The 25,412-nt window shown below is 44.7% G+C and overlaps 1 protein-coding gene across 5 annotated transcripts in view; it reads left to right on the forward strand.

The window, feature by feature from the left end:
• Positions 1-25,412, forward strand: part of LOC144103928 (uncharacterized) — a 112,889-nt gene that overhangs the window by 37,040 nt on the left and 50,437 nt on the right. For 3 of the 5 annotated variants that reach the window (XM_077636646.1, XM_077636647.1, XM_077636648.1), the window contains exon 2: positions 8,562-8,674. In XM_077636646.1, the coding sequence (XP_077492772.1) occupies positions 8,562-8,674 (113 nt within the window). Of the gene's footprint in view, positions 1-8,561; positions 8,675-9,530; positions 10,350-18,186; positions 18,296-19,160; positions 19,236-19,310; positions 19,490-20,899; positions 23,646-25,412 lie in introns of those variants that run through there. The other 2 variants (XM_077636645.1, XM_077636649.1) reach the window with 2 other exon arrangements.

Consider the following 25,412-nt stretch of genomic DNA (forward strand, 5'->3'; position numbering starts at 1 on the left):
AGCATTCTGGAACATCACATTTTTCAGAATTAGTTCAGCGATGTTTCCTTTGTGAAGTTAGAATTGATGATGAAGTGCCATTTTGTGTTTAATGCCACATTCAGAAGATGGCTTCATCATGTGCCACACAGTTAGAATCCAACACATGTAACTCTACAAGCAACTTTAGGACACTATAACATTGCTAAGCTCCAGCTCATTTGTGCAAACTACCGCGTAAAATGGTTGTTTGGGCTAGAAGCTTTATGTGAAATATGGGCTTTATAAAATTGTTATCTTGAGTTTTTGCTGCGAAGATGCACTAATTAAAATTTATAGCCACGAAGTAACGCCAAAGTAACGTGCGGTACTTTTTATCAGTAACGGTAACGGTAACGAGTTACTTTTCTTTGTAGGTAACGTAGGGCGGTAAAGCGTTCCTTTTTTCTTAGCGTAACGAGTAACGTATTTAGTTACTTCGTCACTGCCCGTACCGACGTATTGGTCTTCGAGGATTTGCCGTTGACGCCCCACGACCACGCTTCGGCCAACGTACGCAGGAAATCGACGAGTACACGCCGAACCGCTTTTTGCGCTCACCATCGCCTTCAGCCCCGCGCTTTGCGTCGCCACGCCGCAGCTACGCAGCCGCGGTACAAGGAAGGTCTTCCAGCACCGTAGGGGAAACTAAAGACAGCAACCTCTGGAGGTGAGGTTGCTCACAAGCCAAACGCCGGAGATCCTCCACCGACCAGGCCCCATGAAGACGCTGCACCCGCTATGCCGCATGAAGACGCTACACTCGCTGCACCGACGCCGCACAAAATGAAAACTCCGACCACGACGCGAACTGCCTTCAAAACGACGCCGCCACACAGAAAAGCTTCGACCACACGCCACACCCGCAATTCGCATACGCGACGAAGCCGTGACGCGACGCGGAGGCCGAATTGCAATGCAAGAGCCAGGACATTCGACTTAGAAGTGGCTATCGACGGCCGGAAAGTTACCGCTCTTGTCGACACAGGAGCCCATTACTCGGTGATGAATAGAACATTTGCAGCGCAGCTGAGGAAAGTCACGACCGCTTGGCACGACCTGCAAATTCACACCGCAGGGGGTCACCTCATTACGCCATCAGGGCGATGCACAGCGCGAGTGACTGTCAAAGGACATACCTATCCTGTGTCCTATGTTGTGCTACCGCAATGCTCCCGCGAAGTGACCTTGGGCATGAATTTCCTTAATGAGCATCAGACGATGACCGACCTGCGATCCAAGATGATCACGCTTTCGACGGACGAGGCCATCACTTCGATGAAAACTCTGCAAAATCTCGTTGCCCTGAGTGTCCCGGAAGAAGTGAGCGTCCCACCCCGTTCAAGCGTTATGGTGACCGTAGGCGCCACGAAAGCCATTAACGCTGAACCAATCATCGAGGAGAACATGTAGTTGCTTCTAGACCGTGGAATAAGCATCGCAAGAGGCATCGCACATTTACGCAATGGCCAAGCCGAAGTACTGCTGACTAACTTCAGTGAAGAATACCGGCACATTAACAGAGGAACGACGATTGCTTTCTTCGACGAAATATCCGGCGTACGAGACTACTTCGCCCTCTCCGACCCATCCGCAGAAGATTCGCCTGACCAAGAGAAATCGCCCACTTTCGACATCAACCCAGCCGTGCCCCGGAACAGGCAACACCAGATCCGCAATCGGCTTTGAAGCTGCAGCGAGTGTTTTTCGTCATCGCCGAAGGCCTGACCAACGCCAATTGCCATGCATCGCATTATAACCGACCAGCACGCCCGACCTTTCCGTCAAAGCCCCTACCGTGCGTCGCCGCGAGAACGACAAGCCATCCGGGACCAAGTGTAAGAAACTCTTCGCCACGACGTCATCCACCCATCAAACAGCCCATGGGCGGCACCGGTTGTTCTAGTGAGAAAGAAAGACGGCGGACTTAGATTCTGCGTTGATTACCGCCGCTTGAACAACATAACCAAAAAGGACGTCTACCCCCTCCCCTGTATAGACGACACACTGGACCGGCTCTGCAACGGCAAGTATTTCTCAACGATGGACCTCATGAGCGGCTACTTGCAAATTGAGGTCGATGAAAGAGATCGCAAGAAGACTGCATTCATCACTACGGATGGGCTTTTCGAGTTCAATGTGATGCCATTTGGTCTCTGTTCAGCACCAGCGACGTTTTAGCGAGTAATGGATACAGTACTGGCATGCCTGAAATGGCAAATTTGTCTTGTATATTTAGATGACGTCGTTGTCTTCGCCTCGAACGTCGAAGAACACCTTAAAAGACTTCGAACAGTACTAGGCGCCATCAAGTCTCTGGCCTAACCTTGACAGCAGAGAAGTGCCACTTTGCCTATGAAGTGCTGCTGTTTCTAGGCCACATCGTTAGCAAGGAAGGAGTACGCCTAGACCCGCAGAAAACAGCTGCTATTGAACAGTTTCCACCGCCGGCAGATAAGAAAACAGTGCGCAGATTCCTCGGACTGTGCGCATATTATCGACGATTTGTGAAAAACTTTTCGCGCATCGCCGAGCCCATGACAAAACAGACGAAGGCAGCCGTGCCATTTATATGGAAAGCCCCGCAAGCAGAATACTTGAAACAACTTCAGCGTCGTTTACAGTCCCCGCCGATCGAGAACAGAAAACTCGGCAAGTTGGAATGGATTCATCTTTAATCAGCGCGAAACACAGGACGTAGTGGAAGAAACACGAGACGACACGAGCGCTATCTAACAACTGAACTTTTATTTCTAGAAGGGTTAGTTATATAGGCACCAAAAACAACAACCGAAAAAGCACACAAAAACCCAAATCATAAAATCGCGATAGTCAGTAAAATTCGTACATGCACGTAGCGGGAGGTTATTCGTCTCATTTTAACAAAGCACACCAGCAATCTTAACACATGACATAAACCTGCTATCAACCCGCCACCACACATTCCCCGAGAGCGTGAATCTCTTTTTCCACGAGATTGATAGAAGGCGAAGCGACACATATTTCTGACTACTGCCTTATCAGAAACGCCTCAACTAACTCCCTGCATGTCCGATCCGGGTGACTAAACAAGATATTTGTCCTGTCCAAATGGGGGAAACAATCTTTACATTTCCGGCAATGCACAGCAAGGTTCAACGAAACTGCCCCTTTTACTGATCTTCGATGTTCAAACAGCCGCACGTTTATACAGCGGCCTGTCTGGCCGATGTACGTCTTCCCGCAAAAAAGCGCGATAGAATAAACCACTCCTGTGTCGCAGGCGACGAGCGGTTTTTTATGTGTAACTGTACATCTGATCCCCCTCTCGGTCATCCCGGCCCTCGAGCCTCTTCGTTACAGCACTGAAGACTCTGCTCAGCTTATTCTTATCCGTGAAAACTACTTTTACGTCGTATCTTGCACCTACGTTCTTCAACCGGTGTGACATTACACGTACGTACGGAATCCCGACTATTCTTGTTAGCGCGCCGTCTTTTTGTTTTTTTATTTTGCGAGACTATCGCCCCTAGTCAATATCCTTTCCGATATTTGAGCCAGAGCCACATCTGGAAAACCAGCGTACCTAAGCTTCTGAACCTGCCCCTGGAAACTCGCACCCTCCGCCGGACTCAAGACAAGTATTGCTGGCCTCGACTCTCTGCCGATGTCGTACATTATGTGAAAACCTGCCGAGATTGTCAGCGACGAAAGACCCTCCAACCAGACCAGTAGGATTTCTGAGCCCCATTGAACCTTTCTCAAAGCCCTTCCAGCAGATCGGCATTTACTTCCTGGGTCCTTTCCCAAAGTCAACGTCTGGAAATAAGTCGATCGTCATAGCGACTGACTACCTGACCCGCTACGCCTACCCAACGGAACAGCAGCAGAAGTCGCCAAATGTTTCGTGGAGTGCATTATTCTACACGGCGCCCCCGAAGTGCTCATCATGGACAGAGGAACAGCGTTCACGGCTGAACTGACGCAAGCCATCCTGCGCTACAGCCAAACCAGCCACCGGTAGACAACTGCATACCATCCGCAGACCAACGGGCTTTTGCACCACTATTTCGACCCTGACAAGGTTCTTCGTCGGCTAGGTGAACTGGATGATGAAGTCATCCCAGACGCAATGACTGCTTCCCAGTGACGCCGCGTATGACCAGAAGTTGTCCATGTCGTCCGTCTGAAGCCCTATTATGCGCGCTAAAGGACGCCGCGCGTCCGCTAAAGGACGCGTCCTTAAGCGCTGCAGAGCACGCTCTAGAGGACGTGCTCTGATAGGCTGTTTTGATTGTTCGCACTAGGTGTCGTCATTGGGAGAGTGAAATGGGAATGGGAAGCTGCGGGAAAATCGAGTTGAGGGCAGCATTTTGTTTGCTTGTATTTTGAAATTTCTTTATTGAATAACTTCCGTTCCTATGCATCATTCCTGTAATTATTTTTCAGTCAGCATCTGTGTGACAAAGAATCCATCTGAATTTTAACCGGCATCCGTTCAATCGTTGTATCGCAGCCCCTTTAATACACATGGGGAATATACCATTTCGGATCACCCGGATACGATTGTGATGGAGCTCTGCGCCATCCGTGATGCTATACCGGGTGTTTCAGGGAAGATTAAGTAATTTTCAAAAATTGGATTTTTGAGGTAAAAATATGGCTCGCGCGGCATGGTATTGCCACGGTTGGCGGACACCACAAAACCGGTGAATAATCTTAACTGGTAAGCTGGCCAACTAATGTCCAATAATTAACTTTTAACTATTAGAGCTAGGCGCCTGTTGGCAATTAGAGACCTTACCCGGTCATTAGTAGCCGCCATACCAGTGTTTAGAATGTCGAATACGCGATTACCCTCGGCGCTGTGGCTCGTCACGAGGTTCGGCTATTTCGACTAGTTGCGTGCACTGGAGGGATTGCTTTGCCTGCATGCTCTTCGAAAGCGTGTCTTTTCGCACAATGTAGCAAAATTTGTTGGGCCACAGAGCCGAAGGCAATCGTGTTTTCGAAATTCTAAAAACCGATATGATGGCTACTAACGAGGGGCTATAAATCTCTAATTGCAACTGGACGCCTAACTCTAATAGTTGAAAAGTTAATTATTGTAAATTAGTTAACCAGCTTACTAACCCTGGCAATGCCATGCCGCAACAGTCATTATTTCGCTTCAAAAGTACTTTTTTTTTTAAATTACTTATTGTCATCCCAAGAACCCTGGTATACGCTATAAGTAACTTGATGTATTTAGGTGAACCCGATATTTACGCGGACTCCTAATGACTATTAAAGGTGCACTAAAGAGGAATCTGAACTCGTCTTTTTACCACGGGAACTCTATCTACACGTTCCGGGAATTCTTCGAAACTTGCAATTAATGTCCTAAGTGGCCGATTGCCCTAATTAAACCGGATGAAACGTTCCGGCTCCCGCTCTTTTTTTGAACTCAACGCGGTAGGTAGGAAGAGTCAACCAACGCGTCAGCCAGTCCTGTGGCGGCTTTCCGCTCTGACATCGGAGGAGTGATACGTAAATCAAATAGTTCACGTGTATTTTTATTTACGTAGGCCTAATTTGAGACTTTATTGTCCGTGACTGAAAATATTTTCACAGAAACCTAAAAAACAAAATAAAAGCGAAAGCGAAGCCGCCACGGGACTTGCTCACGCGTTGGTTGACTGCGCCTACCTACCGCTTTGAGTTCAAAAAAATGCGGTAGCCGCGACTTTTAATCCGATTTAATTAGGGTAATCGGCCGCACAGGATAATTCAAAGTTTCTAATAATGCCCGGAACGCGTACAGTTCCCGCTGTAAAAAGACGAGTTCAGATTCCTCTTTAGTGCACATTTAAGCAAATAAAAAGAGCAACAAAGACACAGGGCATCAGTCATGAGATACATGCTCTGAATAGCACAACAACGAAGCGCATCCAGTTACTTTGGACACAAGAAGATGCTGTTGACCAGGGGAGGGTAGACTCTGATACACACCAAGTCCCAAACACGGATGCCTCCTTTTCGACCACCGCCTCGCTCTTCCCATTCTTTAAGGAGAGGTACACATGCCCTGATTTCCCCGTGCACTAGCCCCCCTTCCTCGCAACTCCATGAGATAAGAAGAGATGGCCCTTACGATTAGGGCTGGCATGTCACCGTCGGTGACAGGCAGATAGGGCTCACAAGAAGATGTAGTGCCTAGCACACATCCTAAATGTTCCACGCGAGCTGCTGACACGTATTTTCCGCACAAGCTGTGGACGTGTTCCGGGACAAAAGCTTCAAGGACAAGACGACTACAGTAAGTTGGACTAAACACTACCAGGGAGGACGACCTCACGGACAACAGTAGCAACCGAAACCACGGGTTTCTTGATGAATCTCCACGACCTTCGATAGCATACTGACAACCCTACGTGTATTTTTATTTACGTAGGCCTAATTTGAGACTATATTGTCCGTGACTGAAAATATTTTCACAGAAACCTAAAAAACAAAATAAAAGCGAAAGCGAAGCCGCCACGGGACTTGCTCACGCGTTGGTTGACTGCCATATGCAAGTAGGCTAAATTAAAAAAAAATGCACCACGCTGGTGTCTTTACTGGAAAAAGAACCTACCATTTTAAGAAAATTAAGGACAGATAGAAACATACGGCGCTGCGTATCTGCTCTCGGCGTTGTCTTAGCTGCGCTCTCTCTTAAATTCAAACAAGTAGCGGGAACTATATAATTCCGTCTTTGAGGTTTGGTTGCAGAGCAGCTTAACCGAGCAGCCGGAAAATTATGAGCAGGGGAAATGCAGCCTGGCGAGAGAAAAGATATCTTGAGACACCTCAAACATCCTGTGCTAAAATTAATCAAGGAAGGAATGAAAGACGTAAGAGAGAAAGGCGCCGTAGTCGACCGTGAGAAAGTGAGCAGGAGAAAGGAGATTAAATAATTGGTGAACATGCGTCAGCGTTTATCATCATCATCATCACTATCATCATCAGCATAACTGCGCCAACTGCAGGTCAAAGGGCTCTTTCCTATTCCTCCGATTAACCAGGCCCTGTACCAGATGCCTACACTTTATTCCCTCTTTCCTATTCCTCCGATTAACCAGGCCCTGTACCAGATGCCTACACTTTATTCCCTCAGACTTCTTAATTTCGTCCGGCCGCGTGACTTTCTTCCGCCGCTTACCTCAGGCCTCTAGAAATGCAGTCCGCTACTCTTAATGACCATCGGTTATCTTGCCTTCGCATTACATGCCCTGCCCAAGGACATTTCTTCTCGATATCGACTAGAATGCTATTAAAACGCATTTGTTCCCTGACGTACTCTGCCCTCTTCTTGTCCCTTGACGTTACGCCTATCATTTTTAGTTCCATAGCTCACTGCCTTGTCATTAACTTAAGTGAACCCTTTTCGCTGTCCGCCTTGTTTCTGCCCCATAGGTGAGTACCGCTAAGATACAGATGTTGTATACTTTTCTCTTGAGAAATATTGATAAACAGCCATTCATGATCGGAGAGAAGTTGCCATATGCACTCCACTCCATATTAATTCTTTTATAGTTATTTCACTCTCATGATCCGGACCTGCGGTAACTACCTGTCCTAAGTACACCTATTCCATTAACCACTTCCAGCACCTCGCTACCATTTTAAGCTTCTAGTCTTTTTCGAGACTTTTGAAGATTACTTCTGCATATTATTTTTCAGATCCGCCGCTGTGCTTTGCTTGTCTAGCTCAATGATCATGCTTTGGAATTGATCCCCTGAGTGGCTTAGCAAGGCAATGTCATCAGCGAATCGCAGATTACTAAAGTATCCTCTATTAATGGTTATCCCCAACTCTTCCCAGTCCAGATCTCTGAATGTCTCCTGTGAACAGGCGGTGAATAATACTGGAGAGATCGTGTCTCCCTGTCTGACACCCTTCCTTACTGGGGTTTTATTATTTTCTTTATGGAGTATATTACGGTGGCCTCGCAGCTCCTACGAAAATTATCCAGTACTGCTACATGTGCTTCTTACACACCCTTGTTTCGTAATGGCTGCATTTCTCTGACACTTCGAATCAGTAAAATTCTTTCTTGCAATACATGAAGGCTATATACAGGGATCTGTTACATTCTGCACATCTATTCATCACGTGACTGATGGTGTTAATATGGTAACAATATGGTGTATTGTCGAGTAACGTTTGCAAAAGCCAGCCTGGGCCTTTCGTTGACTGAAGTGTAATGTTGCTCTGATTCTTATAGCATCCTATAAAGGACGCGGCGTGACATCAGGAAAGAACATATAAATCATTGAGAATGGTTAAAGTAAACGCAAGAAGTAAATCAAGGAAGAAACACACGGGAAGACTAGAGTTAAAAAATCAGGGCGACACCAGCCTTTGAGTTAATTTCGGCAAAAATTTGGAAATGTTTGATCCGAAATGAGCTCTGCTACCTTGGCGACTCATTGGCAACACCCAACTAGCATCTCATTTCAGTTTCCTAAATTGGCGTGATATCGCTTCTTTAAGAATCTTGGCCTGAGTAGATGAAATTCGTTTGTTTTTTTTTTTGCAGCCTTTGGACCACGCCTGTTTCGTGCAAAAGTACTTTTTGGAGAGGCAATGAGACTCTGCTCCAAGGAACTCCTGGCAGTTGCTAAGACGATTCCACCCCATAAGCTGAATAAGGTGCGTAGATATTTTACTCGCCTTGGATAAGAATTAGCACTTTGAGCAGACAACCATAGCCGGCAGTCAATTTGAGACCAGCATAGCGAAAAAAAAGGCAGCCCGCGAACTCTCCTTAAGAAGAGCTGATTGTTTCTTGGTCTAGACGACCAGAAAAGTTTTCGGTGCGCGTAAATTCATGGAAATGCCAAATGATGTGGCTGTTATAGCTGAATAAAAGATATGAAGTGCTCGATCTGTACTTAGCTCTGTGCGTCCGCAGTGCACAGTTCAATTTTTCCTTGAAAAGAGTGCCAGATTGTAAGTGTTGAAGAACTGCTTCAAGTGCTCTCTTTCTAGAAGTCTAGTAAGATCACTAGAAAAGGCTTTGACGAGAAGTCCCTGAGACCTAGAATTACAAGTACTTTTGGCAAATTTTGTTTCCATTCTTGTGCAGGAACCTTTCGGTATAAGCGACACCAAGTCTTTAAACGGTGGGACCATTTGCGTGACGCCACTGAACCTTAAAGGGGTCTTGACACAGTTTTTTGGAGTCAAGCTTTTCATTGCATATTGCTCGCTATGCATCTCGGAACAAGTGGGAAAAATATGAGCTCATTTGGTGCGGCGAGTAACTTGTAATTTATTTATCCTGAATCATTGAGACAGCCAGGCAGCACTCGCAGTCCGTGTCGACATAAGCCGACGGCCACGGGCTTGCCCGCGCCTGAACTACTGAACTGTGCACTGTGCGTAGTGAACGTAGGGGGGTGGGTAGTTCGTTGTCCAGGGTAAGGGTGCGGAGGGGTGAGGCAGGGCAGTTTACATCCCATGCCTGCGGGACAAAGCAAAAAAGGTCTTTCGTTTTTCTGTCTAGCTTCTGCCCGGTCTCGGCGACTTCACCACAATGTGCCACGCGCGGACTCGCTCAGGCGCGCGCTCCGCTCCGCTCTATACAGGGCGCGCGGCAGTGTTGGAGCAGACGACGGAGCTGTCGGGTCCTGACGTCAGTCAGGCCGCTTCAGAATGGTCATCACTGTGCTGGGGAGGGGCTTAGAGCCGATTACATCTATAGTTAGATAAAACTTAAAAAGAAAGCAGCAGTGGCTAACACTGGGCCACGGCCCGTGGCGTACTGTATCAACTTTTCAATATTTGACTATATTAAACAAGCCAGTTATCGAAATTCTAGGTCTTGTATGTTTTCTTGTGATTAGATTTTCGTTAACGAACAAAGAAAGGCTGAACAACGGACTACATTTTTGTCGCGGAGGAATTCTTTATGGAGGTCCTGAATGTGAGCGGAGCTTCACCGCGGACATAAGTTGTAATAGACTACAATTGCAATTTCTAGCCCGAATGCGCGCGCACAGTGCTACTTCTTTAAGTACGCGTAATTACGTCGTGGCCATATAGCTACAACGTAGATAGCTGCAACGTAAAAGCGCGATTTGTTGATAGACCATGTCATAACCCCTTTAAATGAAATTTGGAATCGTAAACCTGTGCAGGCCAAAGATGCGGTCTTGGTCACGGATCACACCACTTGTGGCCAGCTTGTTGCTAGCTTGTATCGAATGCAACAAGAAGGCGTGAAGGCTACAGGTGATTTTAGTGCCATTAGCATGGACCTCCTTGTCATAGGCGTCACCGTGTTGATCTGCGAGTATTCTACAATAATTCTATATGCTATAAGCCTTACTGTGTGGAGATGGTGAAGGGCCCTGGGGCCGTATATAAGGATCAGTTTATAATATTGCATTTCGAATCCATTTGGCTATTCTCGCATTGGTCCCTGCTGTTCGATTACACTACCGCGGCTCCCAAGCCTAGGTGGGATGCTACCTTACCATCGGCTCATGGCGACCGAACCACAAAATGTCGCATCCAAAGCCAACGAGCCAGTTGTTAAGTCGCTTCCCACTGACGGTTGAAAGCCGCGGCAGCGTCACCGAAGAAGAGTGGCCAATGCGAGAGAACTAAATGGATTCGACATAGAAAATGGATAATGAATTCCTTATACAGGGTGTCCTAGCTAACTTTACCCAGAGTTTAAAGATATGAAGCTGAACTCTAAGACGACACGACTAAATGCATGTTGATGGCTATTGTATAGAGCAACTAACGCTATTTTTGTATGGTGCCTGTTTGCATAATTAGCCGAAATTAATTAGCCAACTTCGCAAGTAATGAAGATAGGTGAAAAAGTCCAATGAGAAAGTTGTAGGACGGTCAGCGAAACGTCCAATTGAACAGTTTCTAACTTTCCATCTGTTACGTATCGGCATTTTTCACTCATTGCAGACGTCCGCCAAATTTAAAAAAAATCACGTGACCTGTCCACTTGTGCGCTGCGACTGCAGTGCTCTCGAACGGTCCGTGTAGGAACGAACAGGTCATTTAGTATAGTGTGCTACCGCTTAAAAGGTGACAGGCCACGACGCAGCAGCTGGCTGTCGATATGGGGAACTTGCGCTGAAGTTTGCGGCGACGATTGCAGCGCCATAACACACTGCCTAGCGAGAAGAGCAAGCAGTTTTGGTACTCTTAGTACTTTTCCGCGCCACCTTCAGGCGCTTATTGGCGTGAGCCTGCGCGCTCTGTCAAAGGCGCACGCACCGTGCGTCAGCTATCTGGGCTACGCCGAAAGAAGCTAGGCAATGAATGCTGTCAGCCAAACGCGGGTATCTAATCATGCAGAATGCGTTCTCGCGTTTGCAGCGGCCCAGGCGGCTGACAAAAGCAGTTTTGAGTAACCAAATGGAACAATTGCAGGGCCACCTTGGCAGCGCAGGTTCCCCATAGGCCAGCGGTATGCCTCCCTTGCGGCGCTTGATAGCTACAAGCGGACACAATCATTATCTATTGCGCTGGCGTAAATCGCACAGCCAGCGCTTGCGTCACAGCCCTATTGTCTTTTTAAGCAGCAGCACATCAGGCTAAACGATCTGTTCGTTCCTACGTGGAACGTTTGAGAGCACTGCAATCGCGGCGCGTAAGTGGACATATCATGTGGTATTTTTTGTATTTCGCGGAAATTCACAGACAGCGAGGAAAAAAAGTCGATACGTAATAGAAGAAAAGTTAGAAACTGTTCAAATGGACGTTTCGCGGACTGTTCTACAACTTTCTCATTGGACTTTTTCGACTGTCCTCATTGCTTGCGAAGTTAATTAATCTCGACTGCTTCAGAGCAGTACTCTATAAATGCAATCTAGACATAAAAGGCATAACAAAGGAGGCAGATGAAGATCTTTCCAAGACCTTGAATCAAATCGGCGTGCTGATAAACGAACCGACAACTGAATCAGACATTGGAGTGTGTCGTCGCATCGCCGGGAAAACATTCAAATACAACTCCTAACATCATTTTGCAGTTTAGGAACCGTTGCAAGCGTGGCAAAGTACTTCAAAAAGCAAAGAAAATGAGAATTGCAAGGGAGGATTTGGAATACTCAATCTAAAGACCAATATACATAAATGAGCATCTCTGCTCGGCTCTCAAAGCCCTGTTGAGTAAGGCTGTAGCACAGAAGGCCGCAGACTGGAGCTTTGTTTGGACAGTTGGCGGTAAAATCCTGGCTAAGGAAGACGAATCGTGATCTACATTTCGCATTCGAGACGAACAGGATCTGGCAAAAATTGCATGCGTAAAGACATCAGGTGCTTCTTCGTTTTTTAGCATGGTAGTTTTACCCCGTGACGTAAACGCTGTAAAACGCTCTTACACCGACGTATATCTAACCTGCTTTCATCTAAACATTCGGTCTACAAGACATAAAGAAGACGAACTATCCGTCTTTCTTGATGAATTTAGTTTTGAATTCGATGCCATATTTTTGAACGAAACTTGGTACACACACACCACTGAAGTTTACAAACGAGACTGCTACCAAACGTTCTTCCTAAATCGGACATCTAAACATGGGAATGGAGCGGCAATACTAATGAAAATTGCTATAAACTGTGATATTGCACCTGACTTTTCTTTCATAAGTGATAATGTAGAATGTTTAAAGTTGTGTCGCAAAGAAATGTGTTTTCAGTCATGTATAGGCCACCGGATTCTGTTGTTGATGTATTTATCATATATATCACTTGCTGAATTATGTCAACCAAAAAAATCTTAACCTAATTCTCGGTGGAGATCTCAATATCAACTTACTGAAGCCATCTCCTGCTCAAATGACGTTTGTATCAACGGTAGAGTCCAGTGGCCATCTAATTTTAACCCAAACTGCAACCCGCGTCACAATGCAAACTGCTACCCTTCTTGATATTTTGTAACTAACATAAATAGTAGTTATGTTTTCTCCGGAGTTCTATGCTGTGATATTAGTGACCATTACCCGATTTAAGTACTTGTACGGGGCATCAAAAAGCAAACAACTGATTTACCCGCCGTGAAAACAGCACGGTGCATCAAACCTGTGACTCTTGAAGCGTTTCGTTAAAGTATTATAACCGAAAGTTGGAATGATGTATTCTCTTCCGATGCCACCGATGATGCATATGAGCTATTCATTTCTCGTTTTAAGTCATTATATCATGAACATTTTAAAGAAAAGGTGATCAAGAAGTCATGAAGAAATCGTAAACCTTGGATCAACCACGAGTCTCTAAAGATGATTAAAAGAAAATCCAAGTTGTTCAAGAAATTTCTGAAAACGAAGTCGCTGGCTGATCGACAAAGACTCAAAGAGTATCGTAATAAATAAACTACTCATTTAAGAAATGAAAAAAGAAAATATCTGCAGAACGAGTTTGGGAGCGAAACTTGCGATGGAAGCGCTCAAATCTGGATGAAAATAAACAAACAGATGAAAATAAACAAACTACTTGATTGCAAATCAAGTTCTGCAGGTGTTACTAGTCTTACTCTCGAAGGTCATAAGGTGGAAGGAATCAAGCTTCAAGAAAAGTTCAATCATTTTTTTAAGGATACTGTTTCACAAAAACCTCCCGAAAACTGTAAATCCTAATATAAAAGCCAATGATCAGTGTCTTTTTAGATCCTACCAATAAAAATGAAGTTTGCAGTATTTTTGCCTCCCTAAGTAATAGCAGAGCTAGTGATGTATATAACATTCAAATTGCGCCGTTAAATGCGTATTTGACTGCAAAGCTTCTATTCTCACCCACATTTAAAATCTCGCCCTATCTACTGGTTTATTCGCAAAGTTAATGCAAGTATCAAAAGTTATCGTCTACAAAAAGGGAGATAAAACTGATATGTCTAATTATCTACCAATCTGAATATTACCAGACATTTAAAAAGGATTAGAGAGAATAATCTACGAAAGAATAATTAATTTTTGCATAAAGTTCAATCTTTTTTCCCTTCCCAGCATGGCTTTATTTACGGGAAATCAACCGAAAAGGCATTATTAACACAAAAAGAAATCATACTGGATGCAATTGAAAATCGATAAATCTGTATAAGAGTCTTTGTAGACTTTTCAAAGGCTTTCGAAAGCCTCAATCATCGTGTCTTACTTCAGAAACTAGAATTATACGGCATACGCGGAACGCCCCTAAACCTTGTAAAGTCTTACCTTCAACATCGTTATCAGAAAGTCCAAATAGGGTCCCATCTGTCATCATCTCAAGCAGTTTGTACTGGTGTGCCACAAGGCAGCATTTTAGGGCCTCTCTTGCTCATGTTATATATGATTGATATCGTTACAATACATGATAAACCAAAATATGTCATTTACGCAGATGTTACAAGCTTGTTTTTTCAAGGCACCTCGTTTCAGCTTCTTTTCCCAGTTATGAATGACGCAATGAATAGATTAAAATCCTGGAGTGCAAATAATGCACTACTTTTTTTAAACACTGAAAACACTAAAGCCGTGATTTTTCATCCAAGGCAATCAGCAATTATTCAGAACTTCGACATAAAGCTTGGGAGCACCAGCACAGAACTCAAAGATATGATTAAAACACTAGGAATACTTTTCACAATCACATGAACTCAAACGCCCAAGTTGATACTGTCGTCGCTCATCTGTCACGGTGCGTTGGTATTCTCGCTAAATTCCGATGCTTCCTTCCTGTCTCAGTCAAATTAAAATATATATTGTCATTTCTTTGTCTAATTTAAACTACTGTTTTTTTTGGTTTGGGGCACTAAAACAGAAACAAATATGCATAAAATTTACATGCTGCAAAAAAAAACCTGTCCGTTACATTGCCAAAGTTGACTACCATGCCCCTACCGATCGCTTATTTTCACACTACCAGATTATCCCAGTTCATAGCTTGTACCAATATCGCTTAGTAACCAGATACAAAAAATCTCTGCAATATAATAATCGAGGGTTTCTAGACTTGACTTGTCCCACTCAAAACTATACCAGCTTATACCCTGCGCAATACAGAAAAATGGTTTATTCCTTTTTGCCGCACCAACTATGGGAATCAGATGTTACGTTACAATATGCCACAGTTTTTAAACCAAATGCAGTCTATGAATGTCGAAATTTCAAAAAGCAGATTGAACGAAATGAGAGCCGCCTTTACATAAGCAATAAAACGCTGCTTCAGTATATATATTTTTTTCATGTATAAAATATTTGTACGTATATCTGTGTCTGTGTAAAACGTTTTGTCTATAGTGTTGGCCGATCTTCCTATGTTTGCAATCTCTTACATAGTACTCATATTTCCTGCTGTATCCCATGTAAAGGGGGGTCCGGGGGTCCCTCAAGTGATCTGCGATCACTTTTTACCCGGACCTACCCACATCTATGACGTAAATAAAATAAACTTTAAACTTTAAACTTGAAACTAATTATGAAATTAAGCACAATACAAAAATAGTGTGAGTTGCTCGATAGAAACGCCAGCAACATGCATCTGGTCGCGTCGTCTTAAAGTGTCGTGGCATATTTTTAAACCTTGGCTAAAATTGGCTAGGACACACTGTAGAATACGGCCCTAGGGTTGAATCTGGGAAGTAGTTCGCTTTGGAACCTACTCACTTCGCCGTCATGTCATTTAGACGTATACGTACTCGTAAAACATTATTTCCTTTTTAGCGAAAGCATAACCCTTAGCGAAAAAAGGCTGTGCTAGCAATGCATTTGTAATGTACTGTATTATGAGAGAAACAGCGCTCGCAGACAACGGGAGAGAACATGGAGGACATACAACTCGACTCAACACAACTTTAAATTGCCTCAACGATCTAAATTACAAAATATTGTCAAGTGCTGGTGATGACGCCGAAGAGAACAGGTAAGCAGACTGAGGGGTCGTTTGAACGAACTCTTTACTGAGCTTACTTGCTTCCACAAGGAACTGAGCAACTCTGTGGCGGCGATAGCAACAAATGTGCTCGGCTACCGTGGAAAGACAAAATCACCATAGCCCTCGGTCACGCTGAGCTTAGAGCTGACAAATAACTTTCGATAGAAGAGCAGGAAAAGTAACCGCAACAATCTAGAACAACGTAGAAGGGGTTGCATGTGGCTGCGATCGTTCGAGATAAATCAGGTCGAATCTTGCATCACATCCAAAGCGGTAAAGCCGCGCCACCTTTGAGCATGAACAATAATTACAAGTCTTCGCAAAATTACCCCTGCTTAAGGAAACAGCGGCCCGATGCTTAAAAAAAACGAAATGTGTAAAGAAATAAACACGGACAATGCAAAACAAGCAGTCAGATTACCCTCCTCCTGCTCCTTCCGCGGTAACTAACTTCTGGTTGCGGATTCCTCTGCTCTCGCTACAGCCTCCTCTTGCCCCGGTAACCACCTACCGGTCACACATTTTTACGTTCTCGCCATCTTCTTCTTGCACTGCAAGCACCTTCCGGTTAAACACCACCACCACCACCACTACTGCTACTGCTACTGCTACTACTAATGCTACTACTACTACTACTACTACTACTACTACTACTACTACTACTACTACTACTACTACTACTACTACTACTACTACTACTACTACTACTACAACGATGCGAAGCTCAGTGAACGGGTCTTCAGCAACAGAGCAGTCGTCACTTGTAGGTCACTTACCATCAGTTTAAGCATCGCCTTGATGTGGTCATATCTTGAGGACACAACAGCCTGACGCATGGGCGAAAGAGCTTCAGCTTGGCGCCCGCGAAGCATCACTCCCAGAGTTGGAGCCCGTCGCCTCTGGAGAGCATTCGCTTGTTTGAAAAGGGCATCGTCCCATTCGCTGAGATCGTATTCTTCTCCCGACTGCAATCGAGAATTCTCGTGTGACGAACCGCGTTTTCTGCCCCACAGTGAATTAAGTGATACCTGGTGAAAATGTTTAGTATTTTCATTGCAGTGTTCGGCTAAAGATACTTCCTAAAAGTTGCCTCATGATGTCCATCGCAAATGGTGCACTACGCTGCACTACGGTGCACAACGGCGCCACCACAACGCAAATATGCTGTCTTGCTTGTGCGCGCTGCGCCTAATTGGCTCAGGTTTTGAGATTTGCGAAACACTAGTTTCACGCAGCTAGACTTTCCAAACCGGTGAGTTTCCATAACTCGCCCACTGGATGAGAGCAGATCCATCAGTTATTTTCCCGTCAACGTCAGAAACAACACGTGCTAATTCTATGTGCGCAGACCGAGCGAGATCGCATGCCACCAGTGGTTGACGCGACCTGGAACATGGCCTTGGTTGCGCAGTTGCACAGGTCAACGGAGCGAATGCTTCTCCTCCCATTGATGCTGATGTCCTTGACATATGGCCAGGCTCGCGTCATTGGAGGCGATTTAGGTGCGCTAGGCATGCCTTGTGGAGGCGCTGCTGAAAGCTTATGAAAAGTACAGGCAATGAAACACGATCTCGCCAATGCTATTCAGCGCCTGTTTACAGCAGGTGCTTTGTGAACTGGATTGTGATTAATTTGGGATAAGAGTTAATGTCGAAAACCTAAGTAATTTGCGATTCGCTGATGACATTGCCTTGCTTTGTCACTCAGGAGATGAATGCAAAACGTGGTCGAGTTAGGCAGAGCAGAACGGTAGGTCTTAAAATTAACACACTGAAGACCAAAGTAATATTCAACAGTATTGCAAGGAAACAACAGTTCACAATCGGTAGCGATGGTCTGGAAGTGGTAAGGGAATAGGTTTACTTAGGGCAGGTAATGGCCGCTGATCGGAATCATAAGAGGGAAATAACTTGAAGAATTAGAATGAGGCGGAGCTCATATGGCAGGTTCTCTGAGATCATGAATGGCAGTCCACTAATATCTCTCAAGAGAAAAGTATAGACCGTTTACAAAGAGCAGTTCGCCTAGTGGACACTCCCGGCGCCACCGCCGTCGCGACATCAGTGGCCTTCTGTATAGCAGGCGACTGCAGGTGGTGCCTACGGGCTGCTGACTTCGCTGCTGTATCCGCTATGCTCTGCGGCCAAAATGTGGAAAAGCAGAGGCAAAACGTGTTCCGTGTTCGATTGTAAGAACTGCGACGCAGATTTGAAGGTTTGGAATGTATCTGTTTGCGAAACGCACGGGCCTCAACTTCACGAAGATTGTCCGTGCACTAGGCCTTTTGCAATGCATAGATTTCCGCAAGGAGAGAAGAACAAGTTGGTACAACAGCACTGGATTGCGAATCTACAGAGGAAAGACTTCAACCCCGGCTTATCGGCTAGGGTGAGTACACATGATAAAAGTGAAAACACCGGTTGCTCGGGTTGTTTGCTGACGGTATACCTGTAACGCCGGCAGTCACCTGCGCGCTCGAGCCGCTGTTCAAATGAATTTCTGTGCATGGTCTGACGGGAGGTTTTGGTTTGCCAGTATCGTTTCAGTCACCTTGCATTCAGTGTTCATCTGAGAGTAGGGTAGTACGGCTTAGAGCCTGCTGTTTTAATTGTAAAAATGATCTAACCTAGGACCGAGCTAAACGGGCTGATGTATGTACATGATGTACGTACATATATGTCCGCGTTTAGTCGGTGCCTTTCGAGTCGGTTGTGCATTCGCGCTTGAAGCGTAGATCCTTTCCATTGTAAGTACCTTATCTCTACCATCTCGTTTCGAAATACTTACGCGAATGTGCGGTGCTGGCTGCATTTCATTTTCGCCACAACGGGGAGGTACTACGTACGTGTGTTTGCGCACGTGAGATAGGCGATTTCATAATACGGCCAGAAGCTTTCCAGGCATTGTGCTGGACTTTTTTTCGTTTATGAATATTGGCATCGCACATCCGAGGAATGCTGTTGGGCTACCTTTGAGTGAGTGCAAACGCCGGTTGAAAAAATTTTTCTTGGTTGTGTGCCCCGGTTTATGGAAAACAAAACTTCTCAAATATGCATTGTGAAAATATTATGGTGCAATATTTTTGAAGAGCACAAAGGAGAAGTGCAATGCCTGGACAGTTGCATGGAATGACCATATTACATGTTTAGTTAGAATGACCATATCACATATTTCCTTGTATTTGTGGTGTTTGACGTAGTCCGCTTGCACTGGTTGTCAGAACTTAAGTGGCCTTCATACACATTTCTTGCAGGTATGCTCAGTTCATTTCATTGATGGGCGCCCTTCTAAAGACAACCCGTACCCAACACTGCACCTTGGAACACCGGTATGGCTTTCGGAGGTTTGTTCTGAACTGCAGTTTATTTATTCTTTTGTATTTTCATACTCTGCAATATTTTAGACTGCTCACCACAAGGGAAGAAGGAAGCTGGTGTGGCACGATGTCAAACCTTTGGAGCCTGAGACCTGTTCAACAGCTGAACCTTCGTCACACCATTTATCAGACGAGCAAGATGAAGAGAGTGCTGCAGCTGATGATCACCTGCCTATCTACATTGCAACAGAGGATGCATCACATAGGTACGGTAAAGTGGTGTGAATTATCCTTCATTGGTTCTCATTTACATGCTTTTATGCAAGTCTGTCTTGGGTGCACAATATGCACGTTTGCTTTCACTAGTTATATGAAGAGTTTAAACCTGTGGTACGCTATGGATATTACCTTTAGCGGAGAGTGTGCTGCACTTAGCAGTGCTTTCTTCGTTCCAAGTGAATTTTTCATCCTTCACGTCGCAAATAAGATGTTTTTATGTCATACAGTGACTGAAGTAAACAATATTCAGCAATTTCGTCAGCGGGGTAGCATGCCATCTACCATTTTTGTGCAAATATAGTTTGCCGCCATTAGTGACATAAATTTTTTTTGGATTTCAAGCGTAATGTGCACCTCCGAAATAGAAATTAGTCCCACAATCGTTCATAAGTCTCATAATTTTTATTGTTGCTATTTCCATAATGGCACCTCTACTAGTATTTTGCCCTTGAGAACTAACAAACTGTCTTTGTCAATGCTTGAAGATGCCTTTTTGGTGGGAGTGCTCCTTTTGAATAGAAAAAAAGAAATGGCGTGTGAAAGGGTTAAGAACAGCAGAATCTGTTCACAAATAAAGTTGCTGATATCATGAAATGGTGATTGTAAGCTTGCTTACTAGTTTTGCCATCTTTAGCATTGTCATGTTCAGTTAACAGTAAAATTTCTTGCAACCACTCATATAGGCTAGCCCAGTTACAGCTTATTGCCTGGACCCGGATTGTGCATCTCTTGCTGCCATGTGCGCAGGAGTTATGCCTATCTCTGCAGGCATACACAGTCTGCATTTCAATGAAGCAATTACTATCTTTTCATTCTTTTTCCCATGAGATGGTGGTTGCCACACGCTGCTATGTATGTTTGGAACTAGACTTTTTCACGTTGCTTGGTGTTTACTGCTGTGCAATTCTGAACAAAAAGCAATCAATGCACATGAGAGCAGACTTGATTTCAGTCAGTGCATGTACATACAATGCTCAGCCATGCCACTGCACAGGTTCGTCGTCTGCTTTAAGCTTGACAGTTTGCTGCATTAGCACTGTTTCACGGGCTACTGAGGAAAACTCTGAATATTGTCAGCCAATGATGGGAATCCCTGTATTTAGTTTTTTTCCCATTCATAAAAGCTCAGTGTTCGCTTAGCATTTGTGATTAGAACACAGTACCTTATCTATAGAGGCCAGTTTCAATTTTCTTTCAGTGTCCCTTTAAAGCTTTCAATACCTCTGCAAGTTGTTACAGGAGTACGATGCAGACCACAATTAAACAGCCAGAACACTCTATTTGTTTCCCTGTAGTATAACCGTTGCACGGCATGGTAATTTTATTCTGTGTGCTTGTTAGCTCATACTACTATGCTAAATATTGTCTCACTTTCCTCCACATCCTTCGTTGTACAGGAGAGAAGGAGCTGAGAGTCTCGTTGATGGCTGCTTGGCCTGTGGCTGCAGATGCAAGATTACCGAAACATCAGAAAAAGGAACTCAAGTGGAGCCAGCGGCTGCTCATGACCATTTGTATGCAACCACTCGCAGGCAGGCCCCGGTCACTGCAGACAGTGCTTGCCAGACTATATTCAGTGCATACTCAACACTTGCACCAAGTCACTTCCGCTTCTTTACAGGTCTGTCAAAAGTAGTATTTGACGAACTGGTTTGGACTCTTTCCACTATTGTGAAGAGCCCTTTCACTATGCCCTTTGAGGACCAAATCCTACTTGCACTGATGCGGCTGCGTCTTGGCCTATTGCTTAATGACCTTAGCTTACGTTTTGGTGCATCCACTGCAGCCATTAGCAGGATTTTCTGCTTCATTGTAACAAAACTTGCCAAGTTTGCCAGAGAGTTCTTAGTGTTCTGGCTGCCAAGAACAGCAATCAGGAGGACATTGCCTTATGTTTTTGAGGAGAATTACTTCGTAACTTGCATTGTGGACTGTTTCGAAATTTTCATTGGCAGACCTGGGCAACTGCACCGAAGAAATACAACTTACAGTTCCTACAAATCGCACAATACGGCCAAAATTATTCACGTCATTGCACCAAGTGGGTTTATTATGTTTTTGTCAAAACCGTATGGTGGCCGTGCAAGCGATCGTTTCATCACTTTGGACAGTGGTTTTTTAGACCACCTGACGCAAGGCGACGAAGTCCTCGCTGACCGTGGCTTTAACATAGATGACCTGCTCCCACCATCTGTTAAAGTTTCACTCCCAAGCTTTTCCAAAGGCCGGCCGCAGATTTGTCGTTCAGATGTAGTAAGTTCGCGTCGCCTGGCAAGGCTTCGGATTCATGTTGAGCGATCAATAAGGCGTCTCAAATGCTTCAGGATTTTGAAGCAATTCCCTGCTAGTATATTCACAAAGAAACCCCTCGCAAATGATGTACTTGTTGCCATCGCTGGGCTCTGCAACCTGCAACCGAATTTGATTAGAGATCATGGTGATGCGTCAGAACCTGGTGCTCAGTCACCATCGCATCCAGGCAAGCAGCTGGAAGTGGTAGACAACACACCTGAATGAGGCATGGAGATTTATGTGGAGTAGCCACATCATCTAGTCGTCTCTTGTTTTTATGCACCTGCCATGTTCTCTGTTCACTGATTAACGTAACCATGTTCACTGCAAGAGAAAGGCTCCTCAAAATTGCATTCAGTTAAATCGTTAAATCTCCTGGGCTAGCTGTAGCTAGCAAACTTGCCAATTTTAACTGCCCATCTGACTCTGCCACCCTTGATGCCATTGGTTATCAGCTCTCCATATTACATGCTTTGCTGATGGCAATTTCTGTTTCAGCTAGGATATCATTAACTTGCATTTATTCCCTAACCCAACCCACTTGTTTGCTGTCTCTATCCATAGCTCACATTGCTCTCAATTTAATTTTAAGCATTTTCATTAGCTTCAGAGTTTCTGCCCCATAGGTGAATACTTCCAAGATACAACTCTTATGTAATTAACTCAAGCATGCTGGTGTACTGGCAGGCTGCTGTTGATGACCCTAAGAATATCTGTCAGGGATATGCTATTCAGGTATTTTGCTAGCTATTTCACTGATGGCTCTGAGCTATCTTAGCTGCTACAAACAACTCACGTTGGAGCCTTTTTTTCATGCCGTCTGATTACCAAAGTGTTTTTCAGCAATTTCAGGTCCGCTACCTTTTGTCCAGGAAGAGCAAACTCTAAAGCACTCTTCCTCCTTGAGGAACTGAAGTTGGAATCACTTGCAAAGTACGTTCGAGCTGCCAAGGTTGATGTTCTGAGCCTATTTCATTGTCTTGCTGGTGCACTTAGGGGCACTTGCTTTGCGGCTGTGTGTACAGTGTAGGTCAAAGTCAAAGTCAAAGTCAAAGTCATTTTATTCAGGCAGCAGTAATAGGTGCCTAGGAGGCAGACATAAAGGCAAATTAATGCCTGACTCAGTGTCGGCCCCCTTCCCCCCTTCCCAAACACATCACTCAACAGCAGGTACAGTCACATCGTTGAACAAAGTTTCGATCAACATAAAAGGAACACATTAATACAGCATAGCATACAGGGCTAAGTCATACTGCGAGGAAACAAACAGCCAATATAAATCGCATGCAGTAATAGGCAGAGAAAATAAACAAGCGGGAACAATAAAACATTGACAACAAAAACCATCTGGTGTCTACTTGAAACCCAGAAAAAAAAAATGCAATGGAAAGTTATGTTGGGGAGTTTCTGCATTGGCTTGCCCGATGGAAACCTTTGTTGATACCATATTGGAGATGTCATTCTTTGAAGATTTACTGCTTGTACTCCCTGTGTTCACTTTGGGATGATGAGAAATGTTCAGTACCAGGTGAGGGTACGAGCCTGTTGGTTTTTGTTCTATGCCTGCTTTTGTTTTGTTGTATGTTCAGAGATGTATTTGATAATTCTGATGTTGCATGCACAAATAAACCGGGTCAAATTGTCTTAATGACAAGACAATTAGTCAAATCTTGTAAATTTATTCCAATAGAAATGTGTTCATTGCTTGCTGTCAACAACTGCTGGCAGCAGGTGTGAAAAATAGAAGTCCTCAAGATGTGCCACTTGCTTACTTATGAACTCCTTGTCATAGGGCACCTCGATAATATATGCCTCGTTCGGTGCCCAAATCACGAAGTCGCACCGACTTCTCTCGCAGCAGAACAGCTGCAACTGTACGTGCAGGTAATATCTGTTCTTCCCGGCCTTGCTGAGTGTGAGTTTGTTCTCCTTCTTAATCACGTCATATTTTCCGCTCTTAAACAGGGCATCAAGGCTACCATGCTTTTGCACAGTCAGTGGTGTCGGGCACTTTATTTCCAGCACTGTGTCCGAGTCTGGAATTATGCCATCAGGGCTGGCTCCAAACCATGAAGTGGCAGGCCGGATGATAAGGCCACATTCCACTACGTCCATGGTCTTTGTTTTCTTGTACCAGGCACGGGCTTTTGCTTCTGACTCTCTTCCATACCTTCATGTAAAAATCACATTCTTGTTGTAATGAATTAGTGTCCCTCATCTTAAAGTAACTTCAACAGTGACTAGTATATTGCAATACACAAACCAAGCATTCACAACGTAACAAATATCAACCTCCAATTTCATGCTTTCAGGCTTGTAACTTGCATGCGATTTGCGATGAACAAGCAGTCAGGCTGTGCTTTGCTGTTGGAAGCAATGAATAGAAATTTACATCACAAATTACAACCACACAGTGATACTTTCATTCTTTGCAGGCAAATTCGGCCTGCAAATTGCCACTTTGCATAATGCAGTAATAGAGAGTTCATACTGCAAATACGCAAAAGTGCTGCTGTACAAAATCAAAGCATAGTGTTGCAACCGCTCTATTGTCAGCATCACATGCAAAATTTCGATGGAGGCGAAATTCTAGAGGCCCGTGTACTGTGCGATGTCAGTGCACGTTAAAGAACCCCAGGTGGTCGAAATTTCCGGAGCCCTTCACTGCGGCGTCCCTCATAGCCTGAGTCGCTTTGGGACGTTAAACCCCAATAAACCAAATCAAACCAAACATGCAAAACAGTATTTAGCAATAGTTCTTGTACTATAAAACTTGCCATAGCATTTTCGAATCCAAGGGATAAACTTCAGCATGCCATGCAGAGCAACTGAGGCACAACACCGAAGGCTGTAGTCAGTGAGATATTTGGCTCCTTACCGTGTGCTGGCATTAGCATAGAAGCTTGGGTGTATGTGCTTTGATACCCACTTCTCAGGGGCAGCTTTGATGGGAATGCTACGGGCCTCACTGGCAGTTATCCTCAAGAAACGTTCTTTGTGCCATGCTGCACTTCCCTGAGGGTGGTTTGCCAGTGCTGCAGCCTGCTCAGGAGACAGCAGCACATTGGTGACGAAGAAATCTTGGCATAACTGGCACAGCCGCTTGCAGTCATGCTGGCCATGCTCTTGCTGGAGAACTGTGGAGTACAAGAAGGGTCTGCTTAATTTAACGACTTCTTGTGCATACTCGAAACAGGCTTATGGGGGCTAAAACCTGAAAATCACTCAGTCAGTATGCAATGTAGGGCCATGTGTAGGTGTATTTACAATCAAAAGCCGTTGCAAAAAATCAAGTCTGCTGCAGCATCAGCAATAGCTGTTTCTCGGTGCACCTAGAACTTAGGAACTATGCACAGGTGCTAAGAGTAACCTTGTGAGGTCATCGCACAAAAAACTGTCACAACTTGATAGGAGGTCTTGTAGTTCATGCACTATCATATTCAGCAGTGCATGGTGAACAGCTGAGATTGCATAAATGAGTATGAAAGAGGTCTTGTTGATGCTATACCACGTTCCAATGTCGAGATGCACGCTCTACTGTAATGCTAATTACTAGTTAAGCATTACTGCCAGTATATTGGGATGGTTCAACCACAAGCACATGTCACTTGCATTTCT

This window comes from Amblyomma americanum, chromosome 9 (genome assembly GCF_052857255.1).
Source record: "Amblyomma americanum isolate KBUSLIRL-KWMA chromosome 9, ASM5285725v1, whole genome shotgun sequence".
Taxonomy (NCBI): Eukaryota; Metazoa; Arthropoda; class Arachnida; order Ixodida; family Ixodidae; genus Amblyomma; species Amblyomma americanum.